The sequence below is a fragment of the Egretta garzetta genome, unplaced genomic scaffold (assembly GCF_000687185.1).
Source record: "Egretta garzetta isolate BGI_Z169 unplaced genomic scaffold, ASM68718v1 scaffold213, whole genome shotgun sequence".
NCBI classification, from domain to species: domain Eukaryota; kingdom Metazoa; phylum Chordata; class Aves; order Pelecaniformes; family Ardeidae; genus Egretta; species Egretta garzetta.
The window spans coordinates 1087426-1114987 of NW_009259242.1; the positions used below are offsets into that span (position 1 = coordinate 1087426).

Consider the following 27562-nt stretch of genomic DNA (forward strand, 5'->3'; position numbering starts at 1 on the left):
GGAGCCCCCCAGCCTGAGCCCGGGTCCCGCCGCAGCCTCCCTTCGAGCCGCCGGCTGCTCTGTCCCGCCCGCCGCGAAACCTGCGCCCCTGTAACCGAAAGGCATTTTAACAGTAGAAAGTTGCAACTTTTCCGGCAAGCTAAGGTAGCGCGGGCACCCTTGCGCCTTGTATTTCCAATGAATCGAATGCACGTTAAAAACAAAACCCTGTGCGAGGTCTTGCAGAGCCAAGGCTGGCTGTGTCCTCAGCTTTCCGAGTTCCGTTGCAAAGCGATTCGCAGGGTTTCACCGGGGTTGTTGCATGTGGTTAAAAATAATGTTAAAAAGGCATGGTAGTTGGCAGAAAGCTTAATCGGTTTAGATTCTTGCAAATCTTCTAGAGAAACCATGTGTTTCCCTTCAAAACTGTGTTGAAATCACTGGATATTGTAGGAATGAGTAGGAAGCATCATTTTTACTTTTTTTTTTCCTTCTGCTTTTGAATTTTTTGTTAGCTCTTCTGTACATCAAAATACATATTCTGTCAGACTTCACCATTGTCGTGAGTTAATAACATTAAGAAGTACTGAATTTGAGGGCTGCTTTCCTTGTGTAAGGAGTAGCAAGACTGGGACCTTAATTTAGAAGTATGACAAGATAATAAATTACAGGGATTTTAGGCTAAGACTGTTCCTCTTCAGCAGAATGTAGCAACACCTTCCAGTTTGCTGACAGTTACTCACTTGTAAGTCCGTTGAGTACTTACTGAAGCTGACATTCAAAGCCATGCGTGCAGTGGAATTGTTCATTACAGATAGAGGAAAAATCTCAAAATCGTGGTTGGATCCAGCAAAGGTGCTCAGTTGTCTTGATTTATCAATTCTCTACCAAACAGAGTGAATCAAATTTTTATGAAGGGAATATTCGTTTCTTACAACTGAGAGTGCAGCAGAAATAATTGAAGTAGTAGTAGCTAATATTTTAATTACTAAGCTCTTACACCTTTATTATGTGTTTTGTTTAAGCATTCGGTAAAGAAAAAGACAAAGAGAAGAAGTTAGACGATGACAGCACCAGTACCACGGTCCCTCAGTCAGCTTTCTTGGGTCCGACATTATGGGACAAGACACTGCCATACGATGGAGACACTTTCCAGTTGGAATACATGGACCTGGAAGAGTTCCTCTCAGAAAATGGCATTCCACCCAGCCCAAACCAACATGAGCATAGCCCACACCAGTCAGGTCTCCAGCAAGCTACCTCAGCATCACCTTCTGTCATGGACCTCAGCAGCAGGGCTTCTACTTCAGTCCATCCAGGCTTGGTGTCGCAGAACTGCATGCAGAGCCCGGTCAGACCAGGTAAATCAGACCTAAGAACTTCCTATGGATTTTGGCGTGAGCCTTCCTCTCCAGTCTAAATAATTACATCTCCCTGTACAGTTGACAGGCAGCTTAAAGAGAGCCAATATGATTCAAGTCACTCACTCCAAACCCCAAAAATCATAGCTCTAGTTATTGCTAAGTTGCTCCGTAGGGATTTTTGTTTAAATTTTGTAAGGAAACTGTGGGAATTCTGAGGAAACTTGCCTATCTTTCTTCATTGATAGCCCAGCTTTTGGCAAGTAAAAAGATCACAAGCAGAATAGTAATGCACAGATGCCACGCTGTTAAATGAGCAGTGAAAGACAGTATTCCTTTCGCTGATATTTGATGTGAGAACACAGGAGCGGGCAATTATTTTGAAGTTAAAACTTAAAGACAATGCTTCCTGTTTGAAACTTTGACCATAATCTTATTCTCTATTGAGCAAAGTAAAATTTGCCACAGTTCATGGGGCAAGACCTAAATTTTGGAGCTGCATTATAGTCTTGCTTAAATTAGCATAAACTGAGTGTAACTCTGACCTGACTTGATAAATTACATCTATAGTCAACTTAAGCTGTAGGCAAAGAAAACATCATGGTGTCCAAGTTCTGATTGTAATGCATGATTCAAACTCGTTTGATGTCAGTGGAAGTCTTCTATTAGTTTATTAGCGCTTGCAATCATCCCTTTAGAGACACTAGTACGAATCCAGAATAACTGCTCTGGCTTGACACCAGCATGGCTGAGATCATGGTCAGCGGAATAGTGTCAACATTGAAGTTTGGAAAACATGGAGCTTTGCCTTTTTTTCTTTTAAAAAAAATAATGAAAAGACCAAGGGTGACTTATTTACTGTGCTCTTCTGCTCACACAAGGTTTGCTAGAGCAAAGTGTGCTCTTGGGAGCAGGAAACCACTCCTCTCCCTTCTGCTTGATCATTTGCCATGCTCAGCGTGCGAAGTCATTGTCAGGATCATCTGATAAGGAGGGCAAAGTAAATAAATAGAAGGACAAAAGTTGTGGAGCAGGATGAAATAGAAAAGTCTTACAAGTCTGCAACATTCCTTTCTCATTAAAAAGAAATAAAGCACCCCCCCCAAAGCACCCAAACCTGTCAACAGACTCCTTGGCCTCAAGTCAGAAGTGTGTGTTGAGTCGTGGATTTCATTTACTTACACTTCATGTGGATTTGACTTTGTTTTGTATTTCAGTTTTCAAGGCAGTTCATAGTTAACTAATAACTTACAAGGGTTTTCAAAGTTAAAATATATTTGGAATTGGCAAGAGCGGAATATAAAAAACCCCTTGCTTTTTCTGAGCCAGTTTTTAAAAACAGTGCATACATGCTACACCATTTTCTGTTGCATGTGCACACGTAAAATTAAAAGCAGATAATCTGTCGTTTGGTTTTTTTCAGAGGAGCCTGTTTATGAGCCAGGCTTTTAATGATCACCTGTCAAAATTTATTTGTAATCATCTGTCTGCATGACTTTTCAACTCATTGATTTTTCTTTTTTTTTTTTTTTTTTTTTTTGAGTTTTTCCTGAGCCATTTGCAGCTCCGGGTTACCAACTTTTTGCACTAGAAACTCTATGCTTTTTTACTGTTGTAAAAGAAGTCATGTCTCTTGGGGTAGGATAAAACATCTGAATTTGCAGGTACTTTTTCCCCACTCCATCTTGCCTTAAGAATAATACGATTTTTTGGTTAAATGTGTTTTTTAAAAGGGAGCTCATTCCATTTCTTAAAATCATGTTCTCTTACCCTCCCCCCCATTACAGATAGGTACTATGACTTAATTACAGTAGTCTGGTTTATTATCAGGTTGTTGAAATTTTCATGTACTGTCCCGTAAAAATCTTACTTTGACAGCCTGTTTTGAAGGGCAGATCATCTGAGAGTTTAGCATTTGAGCAAGTTTTGAAATAAGACAGTATGTATTTAAAAAAGCCAATTTTTTAGTAAAAGTAAAAATAAGCATTTAAGATTGTAATAAAAGTGCCAAGGCAAATGCACTGCTTTCAAATATGAAAGTGAGTATGGGGGTAAATGTTTAAAATCATTATTTTAAAGCCTTTTGGTTAATATATCTTGAGACTTTTGAACTACTTTTTTATTTTAAACTGTCACATGAAGAAAGGTTTTTTTGATTGGTGTGAGCTCCTGTTCCAGTGTGCATGGCTGTTGTGATTTGTATTATTGTAATAAACCCAAGAACAAAAGTATAAAGCATATAATTTCAATAAAAATTAGTTCCATGTGATCTTATTATTTTTAGGAGAAATTAATTTTTTTAGATGATAGTAATTGTCCTGAAAGTACTTTGTTGCTGTGCCCTCTGAATTTTGTCTTACAATGGAAACCTGTTTGAGCATGTGGACTCTGGCTGAAGGCAGGGTCAAATCCTGTACTGCTTATGTCCCTACTTTAAATGGCTCCACAGCATTTAGCATCAGCATATCACGTGCAGATCGTCAAAAGTCCTATACCTGCATGTACTGCGTGCGGGGGAGGATGCACACGTGCATGTGGAAAGCTGAATGTGACTTACGGACGTGCATTGTCTGTCGTGGACATAGAGGGTGTATAGAAGAGTGGCGTAAGAAGATTTAATTTTGTGTGTGTGTTGAAATACAAACCTTAGCTGTCTGTAGAAGCTAATGGTATTGCCCAAATATGTATTTTATACCATCTCTGGAAGAGATCTGGAAATCTGCATTGGCATTCACTGAGAAGTGTCATCAGGCTCAGCAAAGCTGAGTTGACCCTGACGGTAAACATGACATTACAAAATCCTCACTGATTTTTTTTTTTTTCCTTAAAAGTAAAAAAATAACAACAAAAAGTTTCCTTATAGATTTAACTTAGTTCTGTATTGGACTGTCTGGCTGATGGAAAAGTGTTCAGGCTCACCAGTTTATCATCTGTTCTCTGGACTATAGAAAAGAATAAAGCAAGCACCTACTTTCCCATAAATTCCTGTTTGGGGAATGCACGTATGGCAAATACTGGTTCTCTTTTTGAAGAAGAGGGACGCAGGGTAATGGCTGTTGCAAGATTTCCTTTTCACAGTACCAATTTTGTTAATAAAAAATAGTATTTTGATTTGCTTTAGCATTACAGACCACTGTTCATTGTAATACGTAATGCATTTGAAACTTCTTTTCTCTCCCTGTATTGGTTGCTGGTTAGTTGGTTGAAATCTGTAGTCTCCCTCAGAAAAACAGGCTTTATAAAGCCAGCTTTTACAGTAGCCCGTTACTGCAGTCACAGTTTCTTGGTTCGTAATCTGTTGCAGACCTTGCGTTGTCTTCTGCCATTTCTTTGGTGGAGCATAAACCTCAGTTTAACTGTGGAGTCCTTTAAGGAAATCGGGAGTATTTGTAGCAGTTTGTATGTAAAGGGAGGTTTATATTTTGTAGAAAACTAACTAGTTGGTGGTTGCTTTTACCTGGCTCTTCCATGTGTAGCCCTTACTTGGGTGAATGGGGCAGCTACTGTAAAGGGTTTGAACGGAGTGAATTAAGAGTTCAGAAGCATCAGCTAAGTCTGGCGGAAGACCCTAATCAGAAGTTTTGGGGGATTTTGTGGTTTAGATCAGATTTTTTCCCCTCCCCCTAGATCGGATTTTCCCCCCCCCCCCCCCGCCCCCCCCCAAAGCCTTGGATGTAGGACTATATCATGGAGGAGATGCTGACACAGTGACAGGCTGTGTTTTGTTACTGCCCAGCTCCTTAACAAGGATAGGCTTTGAAAAAACTCCCTCATTCTTTGCGTTCCTGTGACAGTGGTTTTCAGTCTGTGTTGCCTGGATGGCTGGGTGCCTTAGACTACTTGCAAAGGATCTGCCAAAGATTATTTAAAGAAAGGAGGGAAAAAAAAAAAAAAACCCAAAAACAACAACCCAACCTCAAAACCCCAAACTTTGTAATCTGCTGTGGAAATAGACATGTGCAGTATCTGCAAGTCTTCACTTTCAGTTTTAAAAAAAAAAAAAAAAAAAAGATTGAGGGGTATGTTAATCAAAAAGCTGAAAACTGTTTCTATTTGAAGTGTACTTAGACCACCACCCCAGCAAGAATGCTAAGATTTTATTAAATGCTGTGTTTTATTTATTCGGCCGAGATACTTCATCTAGAGCATGGTATCGATTACCTTTTACTTCTCGCTTAGATACTGAACCGTCGTGATTGACACTAGGCGTGACTGGGTGGTTCTCAGCATTTTCTTCTAACTCTTGTTTGTGATAGGCACAGCAGCCAGTTGGGAGAGGTTTGTTCTTGCTCCATCCAGCCTCCCAACTGCATACTGGGGATGACTTGGTGAAGGGGGCGGCCCGCAGAAGGGTGTGTGTGCAACACTCCCTGTATTGCAGTATTCCTTCCCCTGTGTTTCTTAACGTGACCTCCTCTTCCAGCACAGCCTTTGTAGTGTGAAGGGCAGCATTCCCAGCTGCCAGCTTGTGTGTGGAATCCTCTCCTAAGCTTTAATCATTGTTTACAAGCAGTTACTAGGTGTTGCATGAGCCAGAGCATGAGCCCCCTCTCTTAGAGTCGAAGGGCTCTTACCTCCAGCACCAAGAGGAGCTGGGAATTTCCTGACCTTTGTTCTCCCACGTGACAACATGGGAATGACCAGCTAAAGCGTCAGGCAGGCTGGTACCGAGAGCTGCTCTTCACATTGACTCTCACATGAGGCTCTGGGTGGCTGTTGCTGCATGACCATGTGCTTTAGGCACGTGGCAGTCCCCTGTGCAGCCTGCTCAGCATGGCTTTTGCTAGAGCAGCAGGCACGCACGCACGGCTCTGCGCTCCTGCCATTACCAGCCGATGCCGAAATTGCAGTGAAGTGGAAAAGCTTCGCTCCGGACTGCTACAGCAAGGGAAATGCAATATGCAGACAAGCCTCACAAAACTGCTTTCTGGATCAAAGGAAGAGGCAAAATATATTCAGGCAAATATTAAAAATAGCCTGTCACATGATAACAGGGAAAAAAAGTGCTGAACGCACAAGCCTTGTTAATGCTAGAAGCAAGAACACCGTGTCTCCTTCAAGAGATCTCATTTTAATATTCACTGTTAAATGTTGATTATTGGTTAAATAATTGCTTGACTGCATGAAAGAACTTGTTAATTCAAACAGTAAACAGCATGAAACATCTTGGATTTTATGTGATACTTTTAAAATACACCTGGCCTGACTCTTCAGCTCTTATCAGGAATAGTGCTTTCCACACAAATAGAGCTACTTAGGCAGGTAAGCGTTATCTGGAGTTAGGAATAGGATACATAGAGGGAACAAGTACAGTTTTTTGTCCCTTCAGAAAGACACTTCAAGGATGTCTGGATGTTGAACTTGTTGCAATTACCTAGAAAAAGTACAGTGTCTTTCTCTGAGTCTTGCTTCTTGTCTCCAAGTGTATTGGAGAGTGATTCAATGATTCTCTAGTGCAGTGATTTGATTTTTAAGAAGCAAGTACACCCTGAAGTCTTTCATAAAACAATATGTTATAGTTAAGAGCGAAGACCTCATCAGGAGATGTATAGGAAGAAGACTGATATTATCTGATTAGATGAAGATACTAGGAAACACATTAAATTGTTTCAATCTCTACATATTTATGTGACAGCGGATTGGCAACTGTGGGAGCTAGTAGTGGCCAGATTCTGCCCAATTAATCTCAGCAATGAGTACTTTACTCCTCATGTGGTCTCACTGATTTCAGTGTTGCTCAGCAGGAGAGCAGCTTGTTGACTGTTCTCCATCACCTCCTAGGTGGAGCAGCAAAATGTCACCATTCACTCTCTTGTCCTTCATATTTCTGGATTTATTTTTTTTTTAAGGGGGTAATGGCTCTCAGTGCAGCAGTGGAGTTTTCTCAGGATGAAGGGGCATACTCATCACTGGACTTTAGAGGACTTTAGAGCATTATGAAATCAGAAGCTTGCTTGGCTGGCAGTACATCATGGAGCTATTTAGTGTTTGTATAGCACAAACATGATCTTAAGTTTCCTTTTTTTGAAGTCTCAGTTTCATAACAAATAAAATACATTTTCAGTATTTTGTCTGAATTCCACAGAGGACTGGTGTGATCAGATAAGAACATTTCAACTAAGTTATATTCAAGAAAACCTGTGGTTTGATCTCTTCTGTATTAAGTAGATAATGAAAGCTCTGAAAAAAACCATTTACTTAAACCTCAAATCTATTCCATCTAATAGAATGCTATACATAATGAGTTATTATAGAAAATGAATGTAAAATGCGCGACTGTCAAAATGAATGCATGACAAACAGATTCTGTAGCTTGTGTTGCTTTTTTTTTTTTTTTAATGAACAAATGTCATTAAAGAAGCCATCTATTTATCACAAAGCTGAATTTGGTCCTGAGAGCTTCAGAGCTGATCTGGGGAGAGCTAACATAGGTAGGTAAGGCAGCATGTGTTGCAACATTATTTTTTATTATTATTTTTTTCCCTCTTTTTTTTCATTCTGCTAGGGCTCTTCATAGCACTTCAGCTTTGTGTAACTGAGGTGCTATCCATCAGGTTTTAAATGAATACAAGTTATTGTTCAACCTCTCGCATTTCTGACACACTTGAAGCTGTTGTACAGCTATGCCTCCCTGTCCCATTTTCTGAACTAAATCTTGCCAGGACTAAATTTGGCCCAGATTTTCATTGTACTCTATCCAACACCATTGCTTAGCTTCTCTGATGTGGCATGCTCTTGCTTCAGGGTTCTCTGCTCAACTGTGAGAGAAACAGCTTTAGCTCTTCATCTTACCGGTAGTATTCTCTGGTTCATATTATTTGTCATTTAATGAAAACAGGCATTGAGGATCTTAAAATCATAGAATAGTTTGGGCTGGAAGGGACCTTTAAAGGTCATCTAGTCCCACTCCCCTGCCATGGGCAGGGATGTCTTCAACTGGAGCACGTTGGTCAGAGCCTTGTCTAACCTGACCTTGAATGTTTCCAGGGATGGGGCCTCTACCACCTCTCTGAGCAACCTGCGCCATTGCGAAACATTTCTTACATCTAGTCTAAATCTACCCTCTTTTAAATTAAAACCATTACCCACTGTCCTATCGCAACAGGCCCTGCTAAAAATTCTGTCTTGACGCTCTTTGCTTGTGCTTTGGTGTATGGCTGTTTGTTGGAGGAAATAAAAAGTCCAAATTGCATTAGGGTCCTAGAAAACTCAGGTCTTTATCAACTGGAACACAAACCTAAATGATAACTGAAACAAAACTTGACAGGTACCCATAGATTGATGTATTAGTATGCGTTTACTACACGAGAAGCTAGAGTGAACTATAGCAATAACTCATCTGTAACAGAATGTCGTCCTTAGATATGTAGGTGTATAAGCGGAGAGGCAAAAATACATAGTTTGGCCAAGATTTGTTGAGGATGGAGAATGGTTTTAAAAAAAAAAAAAAAGTGTTCTTTTCCAATTAGCCTTAGGGAGCTCAGCTTGCTATAAATTCTTTGTTCTGGAACATGGCTGTGGACAATAGGTCAAAGATTAAGTAATTCATTACAGAACTAGTTGGTACTCCTGAATTTAATAAACAAATGGATGAACAGGGTTCTCTGTCCATAGCAAGATCCATTACTTTGTGTGGTTGGATCTTAAAATTTTTTTAAATTGCTTGTAAGGCTCCCTACCTACTTAATTCCTCTATGTGGACATTGCTGTATTTGAGGTGGCCTGGTAACTTAGCAATCACGATACAGATAAAAGCCCTAAAACCAGAAATTAAATGCAGTCCCACTAGTAACTGCTTACAACTTGAGATTCTAAGAAGGCGAGGAAGGGAACTGTGGATTGCATTTTGAAAGACTGAAAGAACAATAATGTGAAAATTCTAAACACAAAATACTCCTGCAGACCTCCATTTGACGGAGCAATCAATATTTTTAGTTCAGCGAGATTCCTGAAATAATAGCACTAAACCTTGTGGAAGAGTATATTACTCAAGGCTGCAGAATATAAAACACAGGCTCAAAGCGAGAGGGCTGCATTGAAACAGAGGAGGTGACTTAAAACAGTATAGTGATTTTTACAAACTCACCATTTCAGCATTTGGATATGAGTCCTATTCCAGCAAGAAGTCTGCTTTAAAAAACAGCTGTGTGCTTAGTTTCTAATGCTTAGTAAGTAGGAACTAAGCGCTCCAAACCCAATCCTGTTCCTCATCAAAACAGAGAGGGTTAAACTGACTTAATTTGAAGGACCCTGCAGCAATCGGACATACCACTGTTCTCTCTCTCTTTGTGCTGCATAGTGGAAATATAGATGTTACTGGCGTCTGTAATCCTTGCGGCTGCGGCCCCTCGTTGCAGCATGGGGCGTTGGGCCATTTTATCTATGTAACTCTTACAGCTCTGTTGCTTGCTGTGATGGATGAGCTTTGGGATATGTGCTAGGTATGTGTGGCCTCTTGTGTGTTCCTGCTTCATGATTTTTGAGTATATTGGCTGATTTTAACCAAATGTGGCAAGAAAGTTGTGATTCTGAAAGAATAATTGCATTCCTCAAATTTCATGAAAATAGATGAGTGGATAGGAAAGGAATATGTTACTGAGCAGGAAGAGCTGTAATGTAAATGTGCATTTTCTGTGTCAGAGAATTTACATAAGACCTTTAAAATGCCTGATCTGTGTGAAATGCTTCTGGGAAAGCTGACACCTTTTTAGACACCATGAGATGTCAATTCACTTTGAGAAATGAATCCGCAAGAAACCAGGTTTAATTGGTTTAGTGCGTGTTGAGTGTCACTAAGCTTTTTTCCACCGTTAACTCTTATTTTAAAATCCTCAGTTTCCGGAGTCTCGTGATTATATGAGACTCCAAGGTTTCATTTAAAAAGACAAGCTACAAAACCAACTATAAGGTTTGTAGGCAAGATCTTGAACGCACTGAACCCAGGCAATGCAAGGATCTCTGTCATCTCCAAAGTTGAGCACAATTATTTTACGTAGAAATTTTCTGAACTTTTACACAACCTTGCTGTATCCTGTTCCTCTTGTGCCACATAAGCGCCCCCCCAACTCTGCTGCCCTGTTTGAAACCACCTTGCAGTCAGCCAGAATCGAATTAGAGGGCTGTTATCAGAATTATTGCAGTATCACGTGCGGGCAGGTGTCCAAGTGACCTTGTGTATGTGTCTTGCCATTCATTCTTCACAGCGTGTTTTGGCCAGGGCGCTGCACACAGAACTGCCTTTTACGGCTTGCTGTTGTCGGTGTAACTTTCCACTCTGCCACTGGGGTCTGGGGTGGAGGTAGGTTAGAAGTGAATGAAAAACGGGACAGTGAGAGTGGGCTAAAAATGTCGAGGGATCAAAGAGGAGTAGTAGGTCGTGGCAGGGTTTGTGCGTTAGGAGGAGGAATAGGGGGAGCACAAGCTGAGGGAAGATTTGTTTTCCTATTGGCTTTTCAAAGTTGTGCAATTTAAGAATTGGATTAACCTGATATGACTTAGTTTTTCTGCCAGATTAGATATGTTGAGTTTCTTGGCATTGTGAATTGTACAGTACATTGTGTGCAGTAAATATGGGTGTGTCGGGATAAAGCTGTAATGACACAACATGCTCGCAGTATAATGCCGCGCGGCTGGGTGGACTCCGCTGCTCCCTGAGCGTCCCATTCCCTCTATCCCTGAACACACATACTTCTTAAGGCATTTAGAAATTTGTTAGAACCTTTCTACCTTCCTGTGTTCTGTTTCCAGCATAGCATCGAGGCATTTCGATACCCTTTGTGGTAAGGTAGCACTTAACTGAGGCCCGAACGCCTGTTTGGTCTGGCAGTGACATATGCTAGATAAGTGTGTTTTTTTAAAAAAAAAAAACAACTATATGAAAAGACGCTCAAGAGTTTCTTCCTGCCTTCTCAGGATTAAGTTGGAGAGAGTTTACTGGGAAATGTTGCAATTTTTTTTTTTTTTTGCTTTGCCTTTTTTTTTTTTTTCCAGACTGTGTAAAGTCTTGGAAGAGTAAAAAAATCAGATACAAATCTGAGTAACTGCAAGCACTAAGCTCACTGCTGTTTGAAGTACACCACAGCAGCATATGGATGTCAAAGTAAAAGTTCCACAACAGCATATATTTGCTCAATGGGGTTTTTTTGGTGTTACATGCATCCTGAGATAATTTAATTTGGTGTCTCCATTTTGTATGCTGGGCTAGCCCCATGGAGTAGCTCAGTTCTCTTTGCTTACCAGAGTGAGGGTGGAGTGTAATGAGTGACTGAACTAGGTAGCTAAAGAAAGGTGGCCAGAAACAAAGCCCTGTTGAGCTGGGTGATCACTGCTCTGAAGACTAGTAAAGAGCGCGCAGACTTTGGAGAGTGAAGCGAAGAGTACCTTAGGGCACCTTTGTTTAATTCCCACTCTTGATTTCCAGGTTTCTCCAGGGACTGTACCTACCCAAGCAGGTTAGTCACAAGGGACTGGCCATAGTATGACACTGTCTAAGGGCCTGCCCTCTGTATCAGTATATCTACACTGAAAAATGAGGAATTAATTCCCTTGCCTGTAGTGAAGATTATTTTTCTTGGAAGAAGATAAATAACAGATAAGGTTAATAGGTCAGGTATCAAGATTGCGGCATGTTCCTTAGCCATATATTGTGACAGTGCCTTACTCAAATTCAGTTAAGCAAAAAAAATGGGTATTGCTCATTAGATTAAGGTTTTTCTGAAGTGGTAGTAGTCTGGTGATTGAGCCATTTTTTGAGGGTAACATAAATTGAGTAAAACAGAGCAGGAGGTTGACCTTGTGAACGCCTGCATCACTCAACTGTATACTTAAATGTCAGAATTAGGAAGGAGTGCAGCATATTTAAAGTTAACCTGCATACCCACCTCTTGAGGAGGTTAAACCACAAGCCTTCAGTTACAGATGCTGGACAACTGCAGTTGGGTGTCTCCTTGAAACACCTTAGCTGTTGCTGTCTCGTCGCTTAAAAAATCAGGGCATGGATTGTCCAGACTCCGAGACCTGACGGTCATGCATCCATAATCACGTGGCTGCTCTCAGAAAGGCTGATCCTTCTGTTGGACTGGACTCATCATCGGGTTTAAGAAACACTCTTCTAAACTCTCTTATCTGTTCAATTTTCTCAGTGCGACATGGTTGAAGTCATTGTTGAAAATTGTGGTAGTCTGTCTGGAAGCTGTTCTGAACACGTGAAAAGAAATCATTAGCCAAATAGAAGAAAAGAACTGGAGGTGTAATTGTCAACTCGTGTGCATCTCTGATTTCACTGGCTGCTGCACGTGTCTAGGCTATAAATTTATTTCGGTTGGAAAGTAAACAAGTCTCACTTTTCTTATGTACTCTCATGACTGTTTCGTCTGAGTTGCTCTTATCTGTAGCAGGGATGTACTTCTGAGGTCTAGCATTTGGAGGCTTTTCTTTCTGCTTCCACATGTAACATGCTCTCACAAGTCACGTGCACCTCTGATGCCGGCCAGGGATGCTGTTCGTCTCTTCCTAAGTCAGTTATTTAAAAACATTATTATCACTACTATCAAAATATAATATCTTATCATCGGGGCAGCTTTTATCCCATTAGACCCTACATGTTTTGAGGATTGAATCCTTTGCCCAAATTCTATCTCCCTTCATGACTGTTTCTCTGTGTTCAGTAGTGTTACTTTGTGACTAGTTAAGTGGAGTCAGCGAAGTGTGAGCCATAGGGGATGTATACCACCATCAGTCATACCTTCCTGTACTGGGCCACATCCTGAGAGGCCCAAGTACCTCTGATTCTCCTGAATATGGAATTTGAAGTAGTTCAGCGTTTTGCATTTTTGAGCCACTGATGGGAAGCTTTCATAATCCTCTACAATGAAGAATTTGGAGTGCCTTTTCTGAATCAGGTCCTTTTGGGGTCTGTGTTCTTGAAGGAGCTGATGGTGTGTAACTCCTATGGAAATCCAGGTGAATGTCGGGTGCTCCGCACCCTTGCCAAATGTGCTCAGCCCTACGAGCCCAGCTAACACCTTTTTAAAGTACAGCACTGGCAACACTAACATTTAAGCAAACTCTTTTAAGTATTTTTTTTTGCTGCCCTCCAGTTTATAGCCTGTGGCTTGTTGTTTCCCACTTTCTCACGTTTTCCCAAAGCCGCTGGTGTGTACAGTCTGAAGATCACATTTAACCAACACAAGGAAATCAGCTTGGCCCGACGGGCTTCTTTATCACGTGGCTGAGAATGTGTTCACTCTGTTCTGCCAGACTATGGCTAGCTGAGCAAAATACAGTGAAGCTCTGGGCTTCTGGCCAAGCTTTTATTTCAGTTTGGAGCTTACAGCCACATGTTTGCTATTTGGCAGGACATCCACTGGGGTATATTTGGATAGTAATCTAGCATTGTTTTGCTGCTTTTTTCTTCTTTTTTTTTTTTTTTTTTTTTTTTTTTTTTTTTTTTTTTTAAATGCACACAGATAGTATAATCCCAATACTTACTTTGGCCAGCCTATACAAGATTTTGCAGTGTGCACCGTTATGTATGTGCACTCAGAACTTGTAGCCATGACCTTTGATAAATATAAGTCAAAGCAATTAACTGTCTTTTATTGAAAAATTCTGGATGTCCTACTCTTTGCCCCCTATGTGCCGATAACAGAGCTATGTTGTTACTCTTTCCAAGATCAAAAGCTTCACTACGGTTTGATTGAAGTCCAATTATGGAAGGAAGTAGCTGTGCTGGAGCTCTGAAAATAGCAATAATTGTTAAAATAATAAAGTGTGTCCTTGTGTGTCTTTATAATATTTAAAACTTCTTTTGGGGGGAAGGGGGTGGCTTTCCTCTAGTTTTAAAATGAGAATATTAGCAAATGTCTTGGGAAAATAGGAGTGTGCTGTTAGAAATCCAGAGAGGGATACTTGTTCTTACTTCAGTTCTATTCTCCACCCCAAGTTTGCCCTCCACTGAAGTTGTTTGCATGCAGCCTGACTCATGCAGGAAAATAAAGCTGGATTTGATTTTTAACTGTATGGGAGGCTTTGGGTTTGGGGGGTAAAGGCTTTATGATGCAAACTCATTTATTTCTCTGTGAAACAAAAATGGGCTTTTCAAAATACAGTGTGTTTTGGAAAGTTGGCTCTGGGTTTGAAACCCCAACATCTCCGAGGGCACCCTTGTATGAAAAAATAGTACAAAAACACATAGTGCTTGGGGAGGGGGTACAAAACATGACTGCAAGCAGTAGTGTTTGAGGAGAAGTTCCTGTTATTTTACAAAGGGACATCTCTTGAAATGTGGGGAAGGGTGGGTATGGACAGTACTGACCCTGGAAGTCTGTTTTTACGGTAGCTTCATTGGACACTTCAAGCAGTGTCTGAGCAGATCAGTGCTGACAAAAGCTGCGATACTTTTCCCCAAACCTGTATGTTGTTCTTTAGAATATAAATTTACAGTTGCCTTCTTCTCTTAGTCTCTTCTGAATCCTCAGAGAGAAGAGAACCTGGGAGAAGGAGCCCCATGGTGAGACTCCTGGCTGGTGTTGACTGACAGAGCTTCAGGAAGGGAGAGTTTGGTTCTTGACATTAAAACTCCATGTGTATAAACATCTATTTATCATTTGCAGTGTTTAGTTGATTGAAACATCAAGGTGAATAAACAGAGATGAAGATGATTGATAGTATGGACAGTGCTAAGTAAATCTTTTCCAGTGTTTTGCAGTGATTGCTATAGGTGCTGCTTTGGTGATGATACAGTTGTGACTGGTTTGAATTTACAGCAAGATTTTACCAGGCTTTGTCTTTTTCTTTTTTTTTTTTTTTTTTAAACTCATGTGCTTGCACACACATCTGATATGGGACAAAATAATCCCTGTGTGAAAATCAACCTTCGTGTACTTTGTTTTTAACCAACTGGACTCAAAATCGCTAATTACTTGAGTAAAATCTTTGCATTATAGGTAAATTGTATCAAGTAATAAGCCTAGAGGATTGTACAGATCCAGTGAAGCCCTTTGATTTGTCACATGAGCCTTCAGAACTAGAATTTTCTTAGCCCCTTAAATTACTAGGACGGAATCTATTATTTATTCATTTGAATCTTACTGTTATGCTCTCTCCATTGCAGTGAAAATTATTTAGTCTTCCTTCATTCACTTAAAACATTTTTTAAATCATCTATTTATTCTGACTATAAGACAGTTTTATGTGTATAACATCTATAAAATATTCTGCCTAAAATAGTTCAGTTCCCTGCTCTTACTGGTTTTGGATGACTCTTTGGTACACAAACTGCTTCATTGCCTTCTGGAAATGTCAAAAAAACAACCGTAGCAAGGGGGGCTTAAAGATGTTTATACAGTCGGCAGCTTTAGCCGCTCTCAGAAATAGCCTTGCCCCCATCTCTAGGAGCTGCTGAAACTCATCAAGCAGGTTCCTGCTAACCAATTATCCAGTTAAGCAGAAAGAGGAAAGGTGTTTCTCTTGCTTGCTTTTTCTTTGCGAAGTTTAACCCGTTCTTCCCCAGGCTTCAGTAATTGTGGACATTAGTGACACTGAAATAACTGAAGTGAGAGTAAGAAGGAAGAGGGTTAGAACGGATCTCTGATCTTGCAACTACTGATCTGTGTTAGCGTGTCCCCCCAAGTGGGCAGAGACGGGCAGTTTCCAGCATAAATCTGGAGCACTCTAGTTCTTAGCTATGAGTCCTACCCTCGTTCTTCACCTAGCTTTTTGGTTTGCATTTTAAGAAAACCTTTAAGAAAAAAAAAAAATTCCCCCCTCCAACCAAATCCCTCCCCACCCCAAACCTAATAATGAATGTTTCATTGCTGCCAGAGCAAATTTGTTGATTCCCAAACACTCCTACTGTGTCTTGGTTGGAAGACTTAAATTACTTGCATAATAAGTGCTGCGGATAATAGAAAAAAGCTCTTTCTAGTAGAGCTCTGGTTTTCACTACATATTATAAGAATAAATAAATGCTCAGATGATACCAGACAGCTGGGTTGTCCACATCTGACTGTTCTACACTGATTTTTAAGACAGGACATGTGCATGACTATTTTAATGGCTATCAATACCAGATGTGCCTGTGTGAAATTCAGAGAGGTTGTCAAGTGGCAGTGCAGTTGTCAAACAAATAATTTTGCTCCTGATTACTGGAAATAGTAAATGAGTGGGTGGAATAAGGTGAAAAGATATTCTCAATTCCAGTAGAGAACAAGAGGATTAACTGACTTTCCTGACTGCCGTAACAAATAATAACTTGGTGAATACTTTCCTTTTTCTTTCCTACTGCCTGCCCAAAGAATCTGTTCTGTGAGCAGCAAAATCTCCATGGGTTCGCTGATGTGTAACGAGGCTTCTGCAGCGTTCCTGCAGCTGGGGAGTTTAGAGCTTCTTAAATTTACATTGTTTTCACAAAGCTTATTAGTAATACATGTCCATACCTCTCTGCCAAATTTGTTTGAAATTGGCTAACAGTTTCAAAAGTTGCTGGGAGGAGGCGAGGCAGACATGTGGACAGTACGATTGCACAAAACTCATTTCTGTAGGAAGCTGAGCTAAAGTCAAGTAGGGGGGCACTGAAATGAAGCTTGCAAAGTCACTGAAAGGCCACTTGGTTTGTTAATTGTGTGCATAGCCTTTAACCAGGTACACAAGATACAGTTCTTGCCCACAGGTTAGGTGTGTGCAGGCAGATTTCCATCTGCCCAGGCCCTGTCTGTGTAGAAGTGAAGTGTAATTTGGTGACTGGATTCCTGTTTTGAAAGTGACTGGAAAGGCTTGTGAAGAAGCAGATATAAATAGGATCATAGAATCACTTTGGTTGGAAAAGACCTTTGAGATCATCGAGTCCAACCTTTAACCTAACCCCACCATCCCACCACTAAACCATGTCCCTAAGCATGTCGCTAATACTTACCAGCTTAGGCTGTGGCAGAGCTTGATCTGGTGGTCTGAGCTGTGCTAGTGGTTGAGTGGTCTGTGCAATAACCTTTGACTATAAATAGGGCTTTCTTTTGTTTCCTGAGTAGCCTGAGGGTGTAACTGAACTGTACTGTTCCACATTTGGGTTTTTTTAAAGGAAGATCTGTGAGTGCACGAGTTGGAATGCATGTTAATAACAAAAATTTAATAGAGCCTTTCCATCATCAGGATTTTACTGAGTTTTGCTTGTGCATTCAGCCCTCAGAGATTTTATTGAGGCAGCAAAATGGAGGCAAGGGAGTCAGAGCCAAGTTCTCCGGTTACTGAGCAAGGGAGCTGCAAAGCCAGGCAGCGACCTCATCCCTAGCAACTAGGACAAACCTTCTGTAACAGGTAAAGTTGAGTTGAGACTTCTGCTTCAGTGGATGCTTCTTCAGGCTGCAGGTTAAGCGGGTGAGGTATGTGAGTTGAACAGTGTGTTGTGTGCGGTGGGTGGGCAGCATCATCTAAGCTGGGTGTGAGTTGTGTGGAATGCATGTGAATAAATGGCCTGGGCACGAGGAAGCAAGGTGTTCTCACCTGTGAATAGCTGAGTTACTTCTGGTGAGGTTCACCAGAACACAGGGTTAGCTTCTGCAGGAAGAACACATTAAAGGTGGCACGAAGCATCTTTAGCATGAGACCAGCTCTTAATTTGGTTCTGAAACTCTGGATTACCATAAATCTGATCAGTGACTTTTTTTTTATTCCTTCTGCGTTTGTAAAAGGAGAACAAATAAAAATGTCCTGTAAGCTTTGCTACAGTTTTAAAAAATAGCATTTATGTGGCATAGCTCTATTTTGTGTAATTTTTTATATTCAAAATATAGAGGGCTTTAGAATAGAAGAAGAAAAGCTGCATATTTGCGTTTAAGATAAAATAAGATGATCTCTGTGACAGAGACAGCAGAAATGATGTGATATGACAGTTGCTGTAGCAACACCACCTACTTCATGAAAATCAGAGTTAACAGGAGTGTAAAAGGTAAAGCCCACATAATTTTCCAAGCCTATGAATTGTTGCTGCCCTCAGCTTGCAGAGCTTTCCAACTCTCCAGCGTTTCTCCTTCCATTTGGGCACAGATACACTTTTTTCTGCATGGCCAACTCTCGCAGACCCAATCCTAAATTCATCAGGGGCACGTAGCGGGAGTTCTGCAGGGGCAGTGAAGCTTGCAGCGTCTTTGCCTACAGGTGACCTGGTGAATAAGAGGCAAATAACACAAAGGATTGTGTCGTGTTCTGTCCTCCCCCCAAATCCCCTCAAAAACCTTGCACAGTGAGGCATATACTGTCTCACGGGTATCCCGTGTAGAGAATGGGATGACCACTGTTGTAAAAAGGAAGCCAGACTGGTGGATTTACTCCTGTGGGCGTCAGCTTTTGGTAAAGCACTGTTACATTTAATATAAATTGCAAGTGTTGTAGAAACTGAAGGTGTCAAAGGTAGGTGCGTTGGCACTTTCCCCTATCCCAAGTAAACCTGAAATAGCGGTGCTGCATACCAGTGATACGTTGCCTGTGGAAGTAGGAAAACACATTGTTTTTAAACAGCGTGCTGTTGAGCTGGTCGTCTGGCTGCTGGGAAGCGCCGAGCACAGCGCAGCACGCAGAGGGCTTTGTTCCCGGGTGGGCAGACACTTCTACGAAATGTACTGTATTCAAAGGGGTAGAAGGGTCTCTATTCAAGAAACGTTTCAGTGCCAAGATATTGTTTGAAAGTTATTTGGTATGTCTGGATTGGCAACTAATTTGAAATTTGCAGCTATGGTTACTGGAAGAAAAATACTTTATTAAAAAATACAGTTACTGTATACTGCTACCATTAGCTTACACTTTTCTTAATGATGATTTTTAGTGAACAGTCCTCTAAGTTTATGTACATTTATAAAACATATACATGTATGTTTAAAAGCTCCCATAAGCGGTGAATTGGTAAGTGATTTGCCAGTTCACATTGGCCTCAAGTTTACACTCATATATGTTTTTTTATTTTCAGTATATTGATTTTTTTATTTTTAGTATATTGATATTTTTATTTTTAATATATTGACTTAATTTGTTCATGATATTTCTATATAGATTGGCAATGGAGAGCCACACTGTGTGTGATAGCAGAAGTAAAGCCTCTATTACTTGCAAATTGCGGGAAAAGAGTTTGAAAGAAATAGCAATCTCAAATGGCAGTCAAGTGAAGTTTTATTGATCTGTTTTGCTGAGATACGCTTTCTGAAGGCATCACAATAATAGATGGAAGGGGGTTTGACTTTTGTGTCTTGGGGCATTTTCATTCTATTTTTGACATGGTTCAGAATCTTCACAGGTTCTGCATAACTGTTGTATTCAGAACGTGCATTCGTAGTGTGTTCAGAGGAGGTGACAGGAAGGCAAATAAGTATTAGGATTCCAGGATTTCTTCAAGAAATATTCCATTGCCAACCTTTTTCACTGCCACTATTTTTAAAGGATAAGAACATGAAGATTTTGGTATGTGTTGCTTTTTCTGGTCCCTTTTCCCTGAGATTTTTTTGCTCGGTTCCCCTTCATCTTCCTGTAAAAACGTGACTGCTGTTCTTAGGTGCAGAAATCTCTGCAGGCATTAGTTTGGGGTTTGAGACTCCTCAGCACAGTAGCTTCTTACCATTTTCTGGTGCTAGATGACTCTCAGGTTTAGAAGTGAATGTGTAAGACAATGTCTTGCTCAGTGTTCAGTGTCATTGTTTCTTTTAATCAGACTTGCTTTCTGAAGTTCCCTGGTTTTGTCTGTGTCTGATGTGCCACGAAAACCTGTATTATGCAGCAGCTGTAAAAAAGTAGTTACGGATACACGGGTAACATCTGTATGCAACGGCCTGTTCTTCTGGAATTTTCCCTAAGCTGTGGCTACGTGTTTCCTTCCTCCTCTGACCCACTTTTCAGACTACCCAAGACTGATGCATTTGTATACTTTGTAAATTAAGATAAAATATATCAATAGAGAAAAAGATTCAACCACGCACCCTCGTGCTCGTGCTTTCTTTGTGTGTGCTCATTGGGAATAAAACTAGTATGTAAAAGCAAATTAGACCTCTGCAGTTATTGGGCTGTAACAAACCACATACAAGTTTTTGGGGGTTGCTATTTTGTTTTTTTTTTCCCAAACATGTTAGAGGGTCCTAATTTAAGTCAGAAAAGCAAATGTACTAAGCCTTACTTAGAAGGTTATGGGAACAGTGTGTCCTCATTCTGGCATCTCTACTTCTTAAAACGTGATTATTTTATACAAATCATCCTCTATAAAGCATCAATTTAGTTTTGTCATGTAAGAATGTACTTTGGTATAGTGAACAAAAAAAGTAAAAAAGTAAAAAAGCTGCTTCAACAGATAGTTCAGATTCGTGCGTACAGAACGGATCAAAAGAGAAGGCGAGATTTGCAAGTTCCTGTAACTCTGCCCAGTGACCCCTTTTTCTTATATTCAGGGAGCAGCTGATAGCATCTGTTGGCTGTCTCTCAGGCTTTGCATTAGCTCCTGATTGGGAGTTAGAGGAAAAGTACCTGTTTCACGTGGCTTTTCCATGCCACTTGAAACCTCAATTGGTTGTGTTTTGATAACACACCCAAGCGAGATGGGCTTGGGTACCAGAACTGGGTAATAGATACATGAGTCATGGGTGGCATATGCTTTCAGGATTACACGACGGCTTTTTGCAAGACCTGTTTACTGACTGAGAGTGTGCTGCTCATTAGTCAAATAAACAGAACAATGTGAGAGGAACTTACTTGGTCTGGAGTCCTGCAGAGGACGTTGGCAGTGGCATGAACGTATCTTGAGGACAAGTGCTCTCTTTGTTTTGAGTGGTATTCCACGTGAAGGCATATTTATGGATGTCGTATGAGGCTGTTATCTAAAGCAGGGGCTCTATCTAAAATCTAGTTTGAGGTTGGTTTATTAAAGCTGAGTATGTAATTGTCCAAGGAAAGAAAAATGGATCTTTTTGTCTCCTTCAGAATGGGTTAACAGTTCTGATGCTTCTCTGGAACCTTTCCTTTAAGAAAAGAAAGAAGAATTGTACTTTTTGAGCAACCTTACTGTATGTGAATTGCCAATTAACAGAAATACACACAGATATGCCAAAGGATGTCACGAAGCTCCAATGCACCAGAGAATATCAGCATCTGAAAGTGAAACGTGCTTCTAAGCCAAGTGTAAATCAAAATTAAATACTTGTCTGAACATTCTTCCCTGCAGCTTCTCTTCAGGCCCTGTCCCCACTTAACGCCATCATGGCCTATCTTTGTAAGGAAAGCAGCACCCTACAAAAAATTAGGAAAGCATTTAAGAGGGCTGTGGATTTCATGCTTTTCAAGAGTTCAAAATTCCATCTGCAGTGTCCCAGGAGCAGGTTAAACCCGTAGCTTTCTGCATGTAGCACCTCTGCAAGGGAAACGTTCAGAACAGGAACAACTACTTTCAGACCTCTTGCAGTTTGGTTGTCAGGGGCTGGTTTGGGAGGGAAGGAAAGTTTGATTTCCTGGTAGCTTTCAGAAATGGGGCCTCACTGAGGTCTGTGCTGCCTTCACACAGGCAGGGTAAGGTTTCTCAGAGTATGGATCTTATGGAAGAGTCTTATGTCCAGTAGACATAGTGGAAAATTTTAACTGGTGGTGCCTCATATTTGTTTGTTTATTGCTTTTGAAGGGCAGAATGTTACTGGCACAGCAGGCATAGCATATTACATGCACGTTATGTTAACCACATGCAGGAGTTGCAAAGTCAAACTCTCAAAAGCCTGCAAACACTCGACCGAAGGCCACATGTGCAGCTGCAGATAGCACATCCCTCTCCCTTGTCTGCTTGGAGATGCAGGCTTTAATTACATTATATCTTCTTTTTTCCCTTTTCCCTTTTGAATAGAGGTCAGACCAGCTTTGGGTTCAATCAAGGCTGTTTCAGGAAGGAAGCGGTTGTCTGTAGGATCTTGGATCTTGACCTCATTTACTGCAGATGTGAGAGGATGCAGGGAACAACAGGAGAAGGGAAGATCTGGCAGGAAAGACAGAAGGATTTTGTCTAGAGAGACTGGATTTTGCCATGAAGTTTCAGCAGAATTGTGAGCAAGTCACTTGATTATGTGATCTTGTCATGCTGCGTGTTTGCTTCCCTTCTCGTGAGGAGCCCAGTTTGATACCTTGGGTGGCCCTCACTTGTGTCAGTGTATAGCCCCCAGCCTGCAACAGGAGGCAGTGAGAGTTGATTTGAAATGCAGGCAATGCCTATAATGTCAGCTAACCTGAGAGGCTGGCTGCGTACTTTTGATTCAAAATGTCTGTACTTCTGTCCTTCACCTGCAAGGAGGAAGTGTTGTCCTTTCTTTCATGGGGGTCTCGTGGGGAAAAAATTGGTTCTGTGAACTACGTAGATGCAGTAGTCATCAATGCTGGAGGGAACTCCTGAAAAGTTGCTAATGGTGTCTCTACAGGAGGTTGGAATAATTTGTGGCAAATAATGTATGGGTCCATTTGGATAAATCAAAATGGGTGAACCAAGTGACTCCTGCATGAGGAAAAAATAGTATGTGATCAAAACTTTAAAGATTGTTGCAACCATCACTGTGCTTCTTAAAACAACTCCTGCATTTAATTAAAAAAAAAAAACAAAATAAATTGAAAAGACAACTTGGATTTCCTCATGTGCCACCCTGACAACAGGCACATTGGAAATTCATAGGCATGGACCTGACAGCACCCCACAGCATCCTGCCGCTTGGACTGAGCAGAGGATGACAACTTACCCGCGCTGTAAGGAGCTGAAGGGGGACAGGGAGCTTTGCCAGCGCACTTCACTATTCGCTGATAGCAGAGGATCTGTGGGACGCGGGAGCCTGGAGCTGCATCTGTACCATCAGCACAGGCACTCTCCTGCCCTGTTCCCTTTAACAATGCTTTTCTGAATGCATTCATCCCAGCCTTTGCTGAAGCAGCCTTCCTCTTCCAGGCGCTTCCATTCACCCCTTCAGCTCCCAGTCTCCCTCATCCTCACCTTCGCCACCTCCTTTGCCTCCTTCTCAGCTTTCAATCCTAATCACTAACTCAAGTTGCCCCTTTCTCACCCAGCCTTAGCACGCTTGCAGTAACTAGATTTTAAGAAGGCAAACAAAAGGGAAATGACATTGATCCAGGAGCTGCCCTCTCTTCCAGTGCACAGGCCACTAGCACCGTTCAGTGAGAAGTTTGCCACAAATTTTTAACAGGTTCAAAACAAAGTATTTTTGCTGAACCTTTTTCGGGAAACTGTAGAACCATTTTGGCAGAAACATAATTGGCACATACAAATCCAAACAGAATGGTTGAAATCTGGCAAAGGTCTAAGGAACTGAAGACAGCATCCTTTAATGGGAAGCGTCAGACAACCTTAATAAAACTACCAGTCCTGCCTGTAATAATACTGTAGAGGCCCAGAGCAGGAGGCACACAATGCTGAGAGGGGAAATGACAATTCTTTTATAATTAAATGCACAAGGTTTGTAAACAATGCTGATATCTTTAAAAAGTACATGTTTTAAAAACACTTTTATGTGCCAGTATTTTATAGCGTGTGTTAAGAGCAGCAAATATGTTGTGGCTGCATTGGATTAAGATCCTTCTTTCCTCAGGAAGTGTTTGCAGTCACCCCATGGTCGACAGCATCAAGTTTGTGTAAGATAAGAAATAGAGGAATGTCTGTGCCAGGGTGGAGCACTGGTCAAAATACACTGATCCCCTGATGGTTCGGAAGAAAATAAAGCTCCTCTAATAACTGCTTACATAAATACACCCGAGGTGAAGTGTCTTCTTCACCCCCAGGCAGAGAGTGGTTGGGTTTGTCCTGCCATGTGAGGGCTGGAAGATCATACAGTGCGGCTCGTTGTTCCCTTTAGGGCTAGTATAGGTCTAGTATAGATGGTCTCACTATCCATGTAAATGTTTCAGATTCTGGAATACACTAAAATCCTAATACTAGGGAAATCAGATAATGCTTTATAATACTGTAACTGAGGAATTATAGCCTGACAAGATACTGTCCTTGGATAAATCTTGGCCTCCAGAATACTCCTTTTACTTCACTGCCTGCGGGGATTTTTGCCTGTCTGGATTCCTGCACAGTGCCTTGTGTTCTGTATCGAGATAACTTTTCCTAGAGGCTGAAGGAGTTAATGCAGAAATAGATGACAGATTAGTCTGGGACAGGCTGTGATTTGGAGTAAGAGAACTATCCCAAATAGCTGGCCGGCCGCCAAGCGGATAGACGATTTGGAAAACGTATTGGCAGAGCAATGGGGTTCTCTGGAGCAGCTCTGGGTGAGGATTATCTGTCAATTTAACTGCCGTACTGTATAGTCTGACTGGCATACCCCAAGTGCTTTTAGCTTATATAAAGAAAAATTATTAGCAAACACATATTTTTATCTCTGGGCTGCTAATAAATTGGGTAAGAAACTCCTCTTTTCTTTCCCTCCAACATACGTGTGAAAAATAGGGGAAAATATTTTGATTAGCACACTTCCACTCCCTTTTCTTCTCTTTTTCCCATCGCTGTTCTCCAGCCAGCTGTTGAGCTGATGAAAAGTGTGGAAGGGCTGCGAGAAGGGAGATTTTTCTGAAAATCAGGCACATTTCTATGGGAGTTGAATGATTCAAGATTGAGTTCCACATAATTCACCGGGGATCTCTTGCCATACAAATAAGAAGTCTGTCAAGCAGTGGTGCAGTTGAAGAGGTTATTTCCGTCTTAACTCTCCTGGGCACAGCTGGTAGGTGGGATGTTTCAAGAGGGGGAAATTAAGAGTCAGGATATGGTGATTGAGCTCCCCACAACACCAGATCAGCATAGAAATGCTACTATGCTTTTGAATTGTGCATTTTAATTATTGCAAACAATTAAAAGCTGCTTTTTTTTTTTTTTTACCAGCCATTTGGTGACCTAGATGACACAAGTGAATGGCCTCAGTCCATTTCTCTTTGAACAAGGAGCCGCACTGAAAATATTGGCATTACATTGGACTTCCTCACTGGCAGTCTCTGCTGGGAGGAGGAGGACTGAAAGGGTTAGAACAGCCAACTTTCTTTCAAGTTCTTCTTTCTGGAAATTTTTCCGTTATTGCTAATATCTGCCAGAGCAACACCAAGAGCATTAGCGGAAGGCAAGATGTTGGGGCAGCCATAACTGCTGGAGTTGTCAAGACCTGCTGATTCCTTTGCCAGGAGACACCTGGAGCTGTGTCTGTCCTGGCATACTCGGTGTTGCTTGAGTGGAGCTCTACAAGCGGGAAAGTCTCCAGACAAAAGGCCAGTGTTGACATAGTTGTGGTCTCTCCAGGCCGTGGTTGAGACACATCACTAGGGTGGTATGAGGGGAAGTTTCCATTAACCATTGTTCCCAGCTTGCATCCACCACCACCGTGGAGTTCTGCAGCTGGATTTCCAAAAAAGCTTAATGCTCAAGAGCTTTCATTTCAGCAACTTAAATAGAGGGGCTAAGTTCTTTCCAAACCCCTTGGCAATTGTCAGCCCCCATTGAGAACAAAGCTAAGCACGTTAAACAGTCCAGCCACTTCACTGTTGTGAAAATTTGGCTGCTGTTGCGAGGGCAGAGTGTTTAAATAATACAGAGACTGGCAACAAAGGCATCTGGCTCCTGATGCTGAGCAGTGAGGTGCTTTACCTTTGCCTGGCCTTGGCTGCTGGTGTTGTAGGCTTCCTCCTTGGCCGATTCCTTGCGCATCGCAGCCTCTGACCGGCTCTTTCTCTGGATGTTGTGACAGCTGTGAAGCTTGCTGATGTGAGGATTAGTCGGCTGCTGGGCACATGACGTTCAGATAGCTGTGCTTGTTTGACCTACCTCTGATTGCGAGGAATTCAGTGCATAAAAATAACACCCTGAACAAATTTGGCAGAAGGATGCGCAGCTGAAGTGCCATGCGCACACGGGGAGAGGAGCTTGGAGAGCGGTGTAACGTGAGGCCACGTACTGTAGTCCTGCAGTAACAGCAGTGCCAAGCCCAGCGCAGCCCACACTGTCGTCTTGGGTTACGATGAGTTCCAGCACCACATAGATGTGATGGCCATTAGCCAGTAAACTAACGAAGACAGGTTCCTGGCTTGTATTGTTGGCAAAACTTGATAGAATAAATAAAAAGATACCAAGTGCCAGGAGTTGCCTAACGTAAAATGCTGGACAAGGAAATACTGGGTTTTCTGCCTGGGGTTTTAGACACCCTTATTAACTCTGTTGTTCTCCGTGGAGTTCCTGATCGTTTACAGGAGAATGGCAGAACAGAGTCAGCCCGCGCAGAGGGATAGAGGTGTGCACGCGGTGTGCGCGTAGGAATATCTTCCAGGGCCATAGTCCCAGGCTCCTAGGTGATAACATTTAGCTGCGTGCATGATTTGTTCAGGCTTTGCATTAGTAGTAGCGTAAACCTTGAAGGAGCTTCACGCTGGGTCCTGGGGCATCGTGTGTTTGCTGAAGGACCAGGTCTTCAGAAGCGAGAGCTTGGACCGGGGGAAGTGCGGTGTGTGCGCGTAGGGAACAAGGTGGGATCTCCATTGCTGTAGGTTCTGCTCCCAGATCACCTTGGAGATGCATCGCGCTCTCCTTTATTTCGCTATTGCAGTGGTAAGATGCAATACTGCCATTTCCTGTGTTTAAAAGGAGCATTTTTGCCCTTTCCTTTTTCAGGGAGATATATTGTGAAATTTCTTGAGGCCAATGATTACAGAGCTCATGTAATTGTGTAATATGGCACGTTATAGATAAATGATAATATGTAAACTGATACCGTGTACCTGGAACTTCAGCAATATTTAAATACAGGCTCTTTTGTTTAGGGCAATTGGAAAGCTGGGGCAGATTTCACAATCCACTTGACTTTTAGAAACACCCTGCATGCTCACCAGAAGCACTATCAAAGTAGTCAGAGCTAGCATCTTGCTTCGTATTACAGCATTTGCAAGGTTTGCATGTGCGTATGTCTATATATTTGTCTACCTTAGACCTGGCTGCTCTGGTTACAAGCGTTCTCACATCAAAGGAAGCTTTCCTGCGTTTAATCCTTCAAATAAGCCTGTGTCTGCCAGCCCGTGTAGAGATTAGCCGCCCATTTAAAGCAAGGCTACACGAACGCCTTGGTGCGTTGAGCCCTTTGGGCCGGCTTTAAAACAGGCCCCGGCCGGGGTGTTCCCCCCCTCCGTTACCGACACCGGGGCGCTTCAACCACGCGGGCGGTGCCGCGGCTCTGCGGGGG

The 27562-nt window shown here is 41.7% G+C and overlaps 1 protein-coding gene across 1 annotated transcript in view; it reads left to right on the plus strand.

Moving 5' to 3' along the window:
• The first annotated feature begins 1009 nt into the window (after nt 1-1009).
• HLF (HLF transcription factor, PAR bZIP family member) overlaps nt 1010-27562 on the plus strand; it is a 32794-nt gene continuing 6241 nt past the window's right edge. The window contains exon 1 of the mRNA XM_035891639.1: nt 1010-1340. Within this exon, the coding sequence (XP_035747532.1) occupies nt 1145-1340 (196 nt within the window). The 5' untranslated portion in view covers nt 1010-1144. The remainder of the gene's footprint in view (nt 1341-27562) is intronic.